This window comes from Cololabis saira, chromosome 15, assembly GCF_033807715.1.
Source record: "Cololabis saira isolate AMF1-May2022 chromosome 15, fColSai1.1, whole genome shotgun sequence".
Classification (NCBI taxonomy): domain Eukaryota; kingdom Metazoa; phylum Chordata; class Actinopteri; order Beloniformes; family Belonidae; genus Cololabis; species Cololabis saira.
Window position 1 is genome coordinate 11,587,912 of NC_084601.1, and position 12,402 is coordinate 11,600,313.

Sequence of the window (12,402 nt, forward strand, 5' to 3'; positions counted from 1 at the left end):
CAAATGTACTCAGTGTCAGACGTACACACACACGCACACACATGTATATATATATCTGTGTGTCAAAACTGCACATCATACACATAATCTTTCCTCTGACCACATTGTCGCAAAAATTAGAGGCTGCCACAAACGCAAGTAGTACACTCACCTCTATGCCTTTTGTGCTTCATTCAAAGACAAACAAAAAGACACGCACACAGGGCAACACACACCCATCATTGGGGATAACTGCAGATGAGTCAGAAAGAGAGAGGAGGGAAATCCTTTCTTTTCTGTTGTGCAAGTTACAGGCTGCGTTCTGCACAACAGGTACCGACTCTATTAAAGATGACCTATGAATCAGTTCCTCTTATAGTTTCACAAGCGGATAATCAAACAATTCAGGAGAGGATGAGGTAAACGTGGAAAGGGATGTAATAAAACTGTCAATCTGCCCCCCCCGCCCCCCTCACCTCCCTCATGTGCTAAACTGAGATATAAGCAGATTCAGAACCCCGGCTCCTTTAATATGGTGCAGGCCAGGTATGGATCACAAGCACCAAACCGAATCTATGCGCCGAAGGCAAAACACACAGACTGAAAGGAGAAAAGAACACAATGTTTCCATATCACAGATGCCCAATTTGAAGAGGAAAGCAAATCTTTGAAACGTCGCCCTCCTGTGGTGTTTAAGGGCAGTGACGCTCGTTTGAAAATGAATCACTCCAAATTGAATCCGTTGCACAGAAGGCGGCCTCTGGCAGAGGGAGATCCGTGGCGTGATGGTGGCTGCATGAACCCGTACGATGGCTGACACGGCCTGCAGATGTTGGATTTGACACGTGCATCGTTTCATCTGAAAGTGGAAAGCAAAAAGTCAAAATCAAGGATAACTACTGTACCTGCAGCTATGACTGACTTGTCTTAGATGTCCTCCCTCTGCAGCTACCCCCTTTTTCTGTCTTTCCATGTTTTCATGGGTTTATCCTTTCAGCCAATGTTTTAAGTGCATGACTCATAACTAACTCGCGCCTGCTTTAGTACCTTTGGCTCTTGAGAAAGAGGACGCTTGCCCTGTTCGAACTTTTCCAATCACATGACTCCTTCTTTTATTCCTTTCAGGCCGTTTTCTCTCACAAGTCAGGCTTCTGCTGTCATTAGGGAATGGGGGAACGCGATTTATCTGTGATTTGAAAAGCTTTCTGACTCACAAATGCACACACTTTATAAATGACTAATTGTCACACGGGTCATTCAATATACCAAAGTCAAACTGGTTCGTGGATGCGCATCAGTGCGATTGTTTGCATACACATTAACCTTTATGTGCATTGAGGTACTGTTGCACAGCAATGTCATGACAGCCCACCTACACAGCTTTAATCTCCGAACCACTGAGATAATAATTGTTGCTGTAAGGAAGATTTAGATAGCGCTTACATGTGTTACATATACCCCCCCTGTCTCTGCCTGACAGATTTGCATGTATGCATAAGACCAGAGGCAGAACTGGATTTACGATGACACGGGCAGCTGAAAAATGAGGAATGTGTTGAGGGTGACTCATGCAGGACAGACATGAGTCCCTGGCAGACAAAGTGGCAGCAGCGACAGATGACGTGTAAGTGTTGCACACATGCACTTCATTGTTCCATCCAGTACCATATGCATGCTGTACATGGAGGCTTGCTCCAGGACACGCGTGCATACAGGCAGATATCTCGAGAGGATCAGTGTGGTGCAAAGTGTTCCCAACTTCATTTGCACCATTTTGCATGTCCGTGGCAGAGATGAGTCATTTTTAATTGCAGTCCTCACACATCTACTGTCACTTGCACTGATTCACTCTCCCGACAATTAAAAAAAAAAAAAAAAAAAATCAGGCTCTTTTCAGGCTTTTTTTTTTTTAATGCAAACCGACTTCAGGTACACCGTGTACTTATACAGCAGAGCAAAGCATATCAATGTTTTATTATTACTATTATAAAACACAAATGATAACCAGATACACATTTTGAGATTATACACCATATAAAAAAATATTATTAAAATGGTTAGCTGGAATAAAAATCGTAGAACAAAAAAAATGTTTCTTATAAAACATCAAAAGATCACAAGGCTTTCCACCCATAATGCCCCTGCACCTCGTGATGGGGTTATTGCAGTGACACAGTTTTTACACACTTTTCATAGCTTCTGTCCTGCACTAAAAGCCACCACAGAAATATAATAAAAGCCTCATTTAAAGAGCTTAATGTTCATCTTCTGTGCCCTCGTCATCTTCATCCTCTTCCTCCTCTTCAGATTCATCCTCTTCGTCGTCCTCTTCCTCCTCCCCTCTTCTTGTAAGGCTACTGCTAGCTCTTTGTTGCTGTGACAACAAATTAGCAGTTACTATGCAACTAAAACACTTTGCACGCGGCCATTAAGCACATTGTGTGCTTCTATGGACTCCAGAACATTTATCTGCCTGTTGTAGTTATGGAGATGATACAGCTACACGAGTGAATGCACCGTGACGTGAGACCACGCTCTTCCAGCCATGCTTTATTTTCAAATGTCCTTTCTAGTTGCAGAACCTGTTAGCATGTGGGAACACGTGGGAACAATGTTAACAGGGTCAGCGATACACTTTTTTAAATTTAATTTAATTTTTTTAAATCAAATCATGGAAGCAGCGTACAGTATGATCTCAGGACATGATGCTGGACACATGTGAAGCCCACACTGACAAGTCTGAAGCCATATTTGCCCCCAATCTATGATCTAAACATATCTGATTATTGCAGCTCCGCAATAATCCTTGTTTAACAAGAAACTGGTGACTAGTTTTCTACAAAAGACAAAATGTCCTGGGCGGACTGTGAAATATATCATGGACTTGAATGCAGTGACATCATGTATGGAAATTCAAAGTGAGTGATGAATGGTTAGATGTCACAGAAATTCCCTGACTGTCAAGACAGATAAGACTGTGACCAGCATCTGCTGGTATGAGGAAGGCAACTGGTTTTAAAAAAAGGAAGAAGGGAATTTTCTATGTTATCACAATAAAAGTTGCACAAGAGTCAAAGATAAAAGATAAAAAGTCATGATCGCTTTGGGAAATTAAATTCAGCTTTTTGTATTTGAGCGTTTCAGCGCCGTCTGCATCTTACCTGTGCGGTCCCTGATGTACTCAGGTAGGACCCGGTTCGATCGAGAGATGTTTTGGAATTAGCTCGGACTATGTCTAAGCGTGAGTGGAAGTCAGGGGGGTGCAGCGAATTCCTGAACACCTGCCAAAGACAGTAGGGGAGCACTACACTTTTCCACAGAGACAAAGAAGAATGGAAGCAGTGCCTACACACATCCACGGGACTTTGAATACAATGCAAGCAGATCCAAGAGGATCAGCCCACAATGTACACAAGCCCATTTCACTCCGTTAACTCATGCGTGACCCCTAAGAAATGTTACGCCATTACTGAGCGTTTCACTTTATGGTCAACGCCACGAGTTTCAGGAGAAAAACACACAGCCACATCTACAAATAAGCAACACTTTACAACTTGGAATATTTAACAATTAGTTTATCAATCTGTTTCCATGCAGGCAGTGAGGACGGCACAGGTCTGACAGTAAGCGCGACCACACCAGTGTTGTTCGCTTTGCAGGGAAATCTCTATCAGGGATATCTTCATGCCGGTCATTGTAACCATATTCGGATGATTCAATCTCTCATGCTTCGTACTGTGAGTCACTGACTAAAAGCCCCGTCTCAGTCAGGAGTTTTTCATCAATGTGAACGGAGGGCAGATGATTCAGTGCAAAGACACACACATGAAACTGTGAGGGGCGGAGGAAAAATGACACAAGGGCATCGGTTGGAGGAACATCACTGAGCTTTTGTTTTTCTCACTACATGCTCTCCATCTTAAAATAGTACAGCAAACCTCACGCTAGCTGGTAAACAAAGTATCCAGCATGACGGAACTAATTATGTAATTTTCTTCAAATTGAGTTAATGGGTGTGGACTACACAATATGTACCTGTAGTGAGTCAGTGAGTATTGGGTCCATGTGACCGTGACAGTATGGGAACAATAAATAAAACCTCCTGTTTGATCAAATAAGGAACAAATGATGCAAATAAGACTGGGCATGCTTTTAGTTAAAAGTATGCAGTCCATTTACTGGGTTTTATAAGCTTAAGAACTAAACACACATGCTACATTGATGATTACCTCTCAACCTACATTTAAGAAGACATCAACACATTAAAACACGACCAAAGCGTGAGCCTACCTGCAGGTCCGCCTCCTCATCCACGCTCTGAATGCTTTGGAAGGCCAAAGTGTAGACCTCCAAAGCCTTGGCGTGGAAGGACATCTCTACTAATACAAACTCACCGAAGACTTTCTATAGGAGAAGAAGACAAGTCTTGTACATCAGCCTGCAACAGACGAAGGAAGAAGTTGAATGGAGCACAAATGGACACAAAGCCGAGTGCAGCAGACCTTGATATCGTGGATCTTCTGTCGCTCAAAGTCGTCTATGGTCTCCTCCAGCTGCTTTGTGGTCCGTGCAGCATCCATGGTGGCTCTCTGAAGCTCGGTTTCAGCCTGATGACGAGAAAATTCACATTTGATAGATGACAAAACACAGCACGTACCGAGGTTTTTCTTTTAAATACAGGTGGTTGACATGAGTAAAGTCTTTTCAATTCATCTTCATTGTTCCTCGATGCATGTGGAAGAAAATTTGTAATGAAGAGATGCACAGGTTATGCAGGACACACCTGAGACTGGAAGTTTGGTCAAGGGAAAAAAATACCTATTTTGTTTGTCATTTGTATGCGATTCTTGAATAAGTGAAGTGGAGTTCACAAATGAATCTGATATTAAATTATCTATATACATGACATTTTTTTTCCCCGTTTAGATATTAAAAAGCTTAAAAAGCAGTGCAAGGATACAATGATCTGTCTGTCCGATGGGTTTCTCAGTCTGGTCTTCTCAAGCTGAGCCATCTGTCTGGCTTCTCTGTATTTGGCACTCTGAGTAGCCTTCAGATCTTCCTGCATGAAGACAACACAAGAGCACAGAAATCACCAGTAATCATCAAAGAAAGAACTAGAGGTGTTTGCACACATGTGATACAGAACATCAACAGCTTCAACGAGCTGTTAAAGATGGCGTTCAGATGTTTCCATTCAGACGTACCTTATCTATGACACTGATGATACTGTAGACCACCGTGCGTGCAACATTTGCAATTCGTACAAAATTGGACGTTAACCCTAATTTCACACAGTCCCCACATTACGCCACAGTCTGACAACATGTCACACAATGATAAAGTAATAAAACTACATTTGACCTAAAATAAGCGCTGCAAGGATTCTTATTCTAACATTACATCAAAATATTCCACTTCTGACTAATTTTATTGAATGTAGTTCATGTCTGAAAAGGGCTACCCAGGGGTATAGAAAAAGAAAAAATAAATAAATCAAACTTTCTGTGCATAAGAGCACAGATATGAACTAACTACTAGGTCAATGTTATTGAATGAGCAGATCAGTTTTGTTTACAACATCACAAACCCTGATCAGAGTTCAATTATCCTGCTTATCTCCATTCACCTTCATGCTTCATTTGCTGTGGCTCGCCACAAAACTGCACCACAAATTTCAGAAGAGGAACGAACCATGGAAGAGGGCGTGGAGAGGCACAAACCAAGGTGTTTTAACGTGGTTAAAAAAAAGGAGCGTCTGTTTGGTATTTTTACCAAAGCATGCCAAAGATATTTCATCAGTGCACTTCTGAAATCTGAATTTGAAAAAGGTTTTTTTTTTGTTTTCCTTTAAGTGGCAGGTTAAAAAACATATATTATCGAAATCGTGTATGAATGTAAAATAGCGCCACTACATTAGATTTAGTGCAATAAATGGAATAATTACTTACTTCTATGCATCAATAAGCATCAGTGTGATCATTAGTTACTTGTCAGCTGAAATGTTCACCTTTAGAAAAGCTAAATAACTTAACTCGACTGACTGATTTTTTTCAGTATGGTCTTTCTAAACAACAATAACCAGATCACTTTAATTTCAAATGCAAACAACTCCTTTACTGTACACAGACTACTAACACACATTAAAAAGGAAGGGGAACCCCCTTTAACTTTTAAGTATTTTACTTGGAAAATAGTTTATAATATACCTTATATATATCCAAACCAAACAAGGCAGTTACTACTCTGGAGTGCTGCAGCATATTTAAAATAGTTTAAATGTCACAAATAACCATTATTATTATTACTACATTCAATATTTTCATTGTTGAACAAACCGGTTTCCCCAATAGCTTCAGTGCGAGACTGACGTGAAACAATCCTGTCCTCTTGTGGACATGTACTGTAACGACATTAAATCAACACAACAGGCTCCAAGAGGCCTCCAGGATCTCCATCCTGGAAATAAATGGAAATAAATGCCATCTAGCTGCAGGTATTGTATGCGGTTCTTTTGGCATCAGTGCAGGGGACGACACGACTGTGGGTAAGTAATACATACCCTTTTTTTTTTAACCACAGCTCCATAGCATTTTAATGGCTCTATGACTTTGCCTTCAAGTCTTTCCACCTGGGAAGAAAACGTAATCTTAGGTTCTGTCACACAAAGCAAACTTTGAGCATGATTGTGTGGAGAAAAAAAAAAAAAAAACGGAATAGAAAATAAAATACTGCAGGTCCACCTCGGCTTGACGGTAGTCTTGAATCTTGGCCAGGTGGTCGGCAAACTGCTTCATGCCCCGCTTGAGGTTTGGGGTCTCCGTGTCAGCATATGTGCCAATTTCCCGGACCAGAACGTCTGCCTTGTCTCGTAATCTGGCTGTTTTGCGGACATAGGCAGCGAATAGTTGGCACATCTCTCCAAAGTGTTTCTCCACATTGGTGATGTTTTCCTGGATCCTCCGTATTTGGCTGTCTCTGCAGATCAGAATCAGAATCATGTTTATTTGGCCAAGTCAGGTCAAACAAGACAGGGAATTTGACTCGGTTATTTTCGCTCACTGTACAGTAAATAGACAAATGAAAGTGAAAGTTGCAGCAGTATGAGGTAGACATGGTTACTGAAAGGTGCATTGTTACAGCATATGATTGTGGTTATTATTATTAGGGCCCGAGCACTTACAGTGCGAAGGCCCTATTGTACCTGTAGGGGATGTCGTTGTTTTTCTCGTTTTTCTTTTGACGTAATGAGGGCCTTTTTGCCCCCCTAAACGTGCCCCAAAAGCCATCAAATTTTGCACGCAAGCCAGGCCTGGCGAAAAATTTGATATTTAATGGTTTGCATTAATGGGCATGGCCTAATGGCTCAACAACATCCCCTAGAAAACTTTGTGCCTCAAGCCCCACAATACGGTTTGCCATGGCCGAAACCGAACAGGAAGTCGGCCATTTTGAATTAATCGTGTAATTTTGGCGCAATTTATGCCATTTCTTCGGCCGATAATGTGGCCCGAACCGTAAGGTGCACACAGGTGTGTTATACATCAAAATGTGCGTCTAGATCCTGTGACGATGGGCATTACTGGTCCATATTTGATAGTTCCTACTTTCTGCTATAACTTTTGAATGGTTTGACATAAAGAGTCATGGGTGGTGTCATCGGACTCGGTTTTGAGTCCTTGACCGTTATTGGTGAAAATCGCACGCGCGAGGGACCGTTCATCGCTGCTTGGAGCTTTAATTATTATCATTATTGCACAGTGATTGATTTCTCTGAGACTCTGAGTGATCAGAGTTCATCAGAGCAACAGCTCGGTGGAAGTAACTGTCTCTGAGTCTGGAGGTTTTGGAGTACAGTCCTCTGTAACGTTGTCCAGAGGGCAGGAGTTCAACCAGACTGTCCTGGGTTTGAGGGGTCTGGTCCTGGTCCTGGACCGATAGCGGTCCAGGACAGATGGGAGGTTAGTCCCAATCATCCTGGGATAAGACATGTCTGCATTTGCTGCAATAAGTACTAAGTAATGAAGGGTATTTGTTTGATTTAGTTCGTGGAAAAGATATATTATTTTCTGCAATGGGACTAGAATGAATGTGCTTCCAGATGTGTCAGTAACAACCTAAACACGGTTTTTATGTACTGCTGTTTGTTTCCCGCATTCCTTTCAAGACGTTTGATGCTAAAATACTTCAATTAACTGTTGATTTCGTTAACATTTTTATCTGCATTTCTAGTAATTGGTGAAAAACGCATGGAAGACAGTATTTTTATTTAGGAAGCATTAACAAATATCTCTCTAAGTGTTTGATATGGGACCTCGCTAGCTAAACTATTATTACATCTTCGGTTCTCTTTATGAGCCTCCTTTTGTCAACTGAGAGGACACTACAAGTAATTTGGTACTTCTTTTTGACGTGCTTCATGTCTCTTACCTGGCTCTTGCATCGGGGGTTTGACTCATCCCTTCACACCAGATGAACAGATGTTTTCCGTGATCAGTAACGTTGTCAGAACCTACATTAGCTGGGAGGCTAACGGTTAGTACGCCACTTGGCCGTTTCCATGGAGTCGCTAACACTTCCGCTTGTACAAGTGCATTGTGGGAGATTGAGTTTTTTGCTCCGACGTTCTTCACCACGACCTCCATTCATATGAATGGTTCTTCCTGGACGAGAAGCCGATAAAGTTTATGTAAGCCAAGGCAAGGCAAGTTTATTTGTATAGCACTATTCAACACAAGGTTATTCAAAGTGCTTTACATCAACATTTAAAGCAACAAGACACAATTAAATAGGTAAGTAAATAAGAAAAGAAGTAAAATAATAAAAAGCACAAGTTTTGAAAAAGTAAGGGCAGTGGAGTACAGCAGGTAAGTATTTAATTTAAGAGTACGCTTCAGTAAGCAGTAATGTTTTAGGCCTGATTTGAAGGAGCTGACAGTTGGAGCAGACCTCAGGTCTACAGGAAGTTTGTTCCACCGGTGAGGAGCAGAATAACTGAACGCTGCCTCACCTTGCTTGGTTCTGGTTCTTGGGAAACACAACAAACCAGATCCAGATGATCCTCAGGGGTCTGGGAGCTTCATAGGAACTAACAGATCCAGCATGTATTTTGGTCCAAGACCATTCAGGGCTTTGTAGACCAGCAGTAAGATTTTAAACTCTATCCTTTGACTCACTGGAAGCCAGTGTAGTGATTTCATGACCGGTGTAATGTGGTGCAGTTTCCTGGTGTTTGTAAGAACATTCAACATTGTTTTTTCTGCCACTTGAAACACTGCATGTACATTTACATGAGAATAAGGGGGGGCTTAATAATGCTGCGTGAAGAATTGTCCATTAAAGGTCACATGACAGTTATTAAAACAAAACTGATGAGTTTTTCTTGCTTCCAACATGGAAAAGACATGAAGGAAATGCTGCCATGAAGCCACAACATTTGTTTATGATGGTTACCAGCTGTCGAAATCACAGCTACAACACTAGCCAGCTGACTGACTAATCCTGCACTTCCCTAAAAATTGCATTATCCATTAATGTTCTTGTTTAAAATTAGACTGACTGAGACTGAGAGTGTTTATGACATGCTAGAATGTGTCCGTGAAATGCATGTTGTATGGACATCTAGAAGTTCAAGTCACCCAACACAAGACTAGATTATGACCCAGTAGGCTACAATAATTTCATTTTCATTGTCAAAATAACCATGGCAATGGAGAGCTCGTCCATCTCATATGGCAACGGTTGCACAAAATGCAAAAGACGATATTGTGTGATAATAATTGTTCTTTTAACAATCTTTTTATTAGTTTAAAATTTGATACCAGGAGCACCTTAAGCAAAAGTTGTAGAGCCAATGTCTGTCTAGGATTCAGTTCAATTCAATTCAATGTATGTAGCATCTATTAAAATACAAGTTGTACACAACTGTACAAGGGATGAGTGTTTGGTGTGGGGTATAAGTGTGCAATGTCTTGCTTACACAGCTGAGGATATAGGTGGTATTGAGCTACAGCGTAAAAATCTTTTTTAACCATGTATGGCCTTTTCCTGTAGTCATGTTTTAATGTTTTTCTGAACTTAAAAATGTCAGCTAGTTTAAATGTGCTTCTGCTGTGATATTTGTCAGCATGTACAGGAAGGCACTTTGAATATTGCATGATATATCAGTTTATTACATATATTTTTGGGTTGAAGCCTTGCTTATTTCAGTAAGACAATGCACAATCTCGCTGCTATATGTTAAACGCTTTCAACAAAAACGTACATTTCAAGAAAGATGTCTCATTAGGCTTTTCTCTGTCATCTGCATCAAACTTGGTGGCTCTATGATTAGAAAGACATGCAGAATATTAGAGAGATATAATTTAATGTATAACATTCTTCCACTGACTTCGACACACCTCTGTGACCCTAAATAGGAATTATGTTTAATAACGGATGGATGGCCTCAAATAAAATAGGGTGCATTTTATCAAAGAGGGCTACAAATACTCATTTTCAACAACAAACTGTTTTTGAACCAGTGCCAAGTGGAGACTTTGACATACTGAAATGAATTGAAGCCTTATTATAATTCCCTCATCTGTGTTTGGGAATGCATGAATGTCACCAGCTGCCACGTCTGCTCCTTTGTGGAACATGTCCAAAAACCTTAATTATCACACTTAATCATCCGTGGTATTGAGGCGGGGGGAGATCTCACAGTAACAGTTTGGAGATGTAAAACACGTTCATTGCACTAAGGTGTGTGCCTGAAATCCTAATACAATCCAGTTTAAGCTGTTCTGTAAACTGATACTAGAACATAATACCTATTTTGTTAAATGCACCTGAAAGAACCAAGTGTGTGTAGCACGTTTCCATGTGTGTGATAGTGAACATAGCAGGTTACAGGGAGCTTTGGAGCCTATAGTTCTGTTTACATTAGGCCCGATCCGCGATTAACAGTCCCCTCGGAGGCGAGTTACTCGGTTACGTCAGTCCAGCAGTGGTAACAGAATGTGACATTTCTTCAATATTTATTTACTGAAATGTTCACCAGTTGTGGCTTGATTAAAAACTGAGATATTTACCCCGTACAAGGCTTCTCCTGTCAGCTGAGCTCTGTTTGTTTCATTTTATGTTTCAAATGTGTTTCAGGAAAATAAAAAAGTGCAGTCACAGGAGCTCCTTCATTTATTAGGTAACTATTGTTAAAGTGGATTATCAATACATATCGATACATTTGTGGGATTTCTTGCGAGTTAAAAAGAAGAAAAAAAGACTTCAGATTTTTTTTTTAAATATTAAAACAAAAGATTTTAAGTTTTCCCTATTATGGTTCCTGTGTAAGGTGTACAGTAGCGCGTAGTTTTCCTCAGTGTGATGCCATCGCCCGACCACATGAGGGCAATCTTCTTTCATGTCTGTCTCTGATGTAAACAGGAATTTGCATAGTTGCAGGTGGTTTGTGAATTATTGTCTCCTTTCCATCTTCAGGCATAAAAAAAGCCTTCTTCAACGTCTATGCTCTCTCCGTCTTCATTATCATATATTTAGATTATTCAACAGTCCCTGGCAGTAATCCAGGACGAGATCCCCAAACATTACAAGAAATATAACAGCTGCCTGTCTAAGCGGGGCTCTACAGGATCTCAGTGTTGGAAGAAGCCTCGGGCTGTTTAGTTATTTGCATTGGCTGCTTGTGAATAAATTCAGGAGTGGATGCATTTTTTTTTTTACATTTTTTTTTAGAAAAAACAAAAAACATTGTGCATCTGATTTTGCTAAAGAGCAGATGGTGTTGTTTTCAAACCACCAGTGAACAAGGAAAGGGTTGCAACCACCGGCAGCAGCCCTTCCTGCCTCTTTCATGCTCTCCTCTCACTGTCTTGCCGTCTCTCGCCCCCCTGTGCCCTCTTGTTCAGTCTTCAGCTCTGTCAGTTTCTCGCTCTGCAGCCCTCTGCACTGCAGTGGTGGGACGACACTGGAGAGACGCGTGGCCTGAACAGATTGAGAGTGACATATGTCAGACTCTGAGACTCTCGGTAGGGCAACCCAGGACGTGTCCCCCCCAGCATGCTGATGTAGGGTGTGTGTATGTGGACTCCCCCCCTTCAGGTACGAGTGTGCCGACCCCAGACTTCAGGCTTTCTCTCCCCGTTAATACGCAGAGGGAGTCTGTGCCATGCATGCATGTTTATTCAGGGCTGCAGAGGATTATGAACAGTGTGCTATCTTGTTTGCTACTTGATGCTCAAGATGAAGTTACAAGCCAAGAGTCAATATCTCATCATGCTGATTTTAGCTAACTTTGCTCTCCCTGTCTTTTTGCAGTCCTCAGATTTGGCAGCAGGGGAACAGCACTGCTCTCTTCCAGAAATCACCTCCGGAGGGAAATATATCCATCCTTTCTTCAGACTCAGCTTTTATTGCCACATTTTT

At 41.3% G+C, this 12,402-nt stretch overlaps 1 protein-coding gene across 1 annotated transcript; it reads right to left on the bottom strand.

The window, feature by feature from the left end:
- Positions 1 to 1,869: 1,869 nt before the first annotated feature.
- Positions 1,870 to 8,548, bottom strand: cibar1 (CBY1 interacting BAR domain containing 1). Its single transcript, XM_061742499.1, has 8 exons — positions 8,410 to 8,548; positions 6,723 to 6,957; positions 6,542 to 6,610; positions 4,940 to 5,041; positions 4,482 to 4,646; positions 4,270 to 4,383; positions 3,141 to 3,260; positions 1,870 to 2,353 (listed from the first exon to the last, which is right to left on the bottom strand). The coding sequence occupies exons 1-8, from the start codon at positions 8,436 to 8,438 to the stop codon at positions 2,234 to 2,236; spliced, it is 954 nt and encodes a 317-aa protein (XP_061598483.1). The 5' UTR covers positions 8,439 to 8,548; the 3' UTR covers positions 1,870 to 2,233.
- Between the last annotated feature and the right edge of the window lie 3,854 nt (positions 8,549 to 12,402).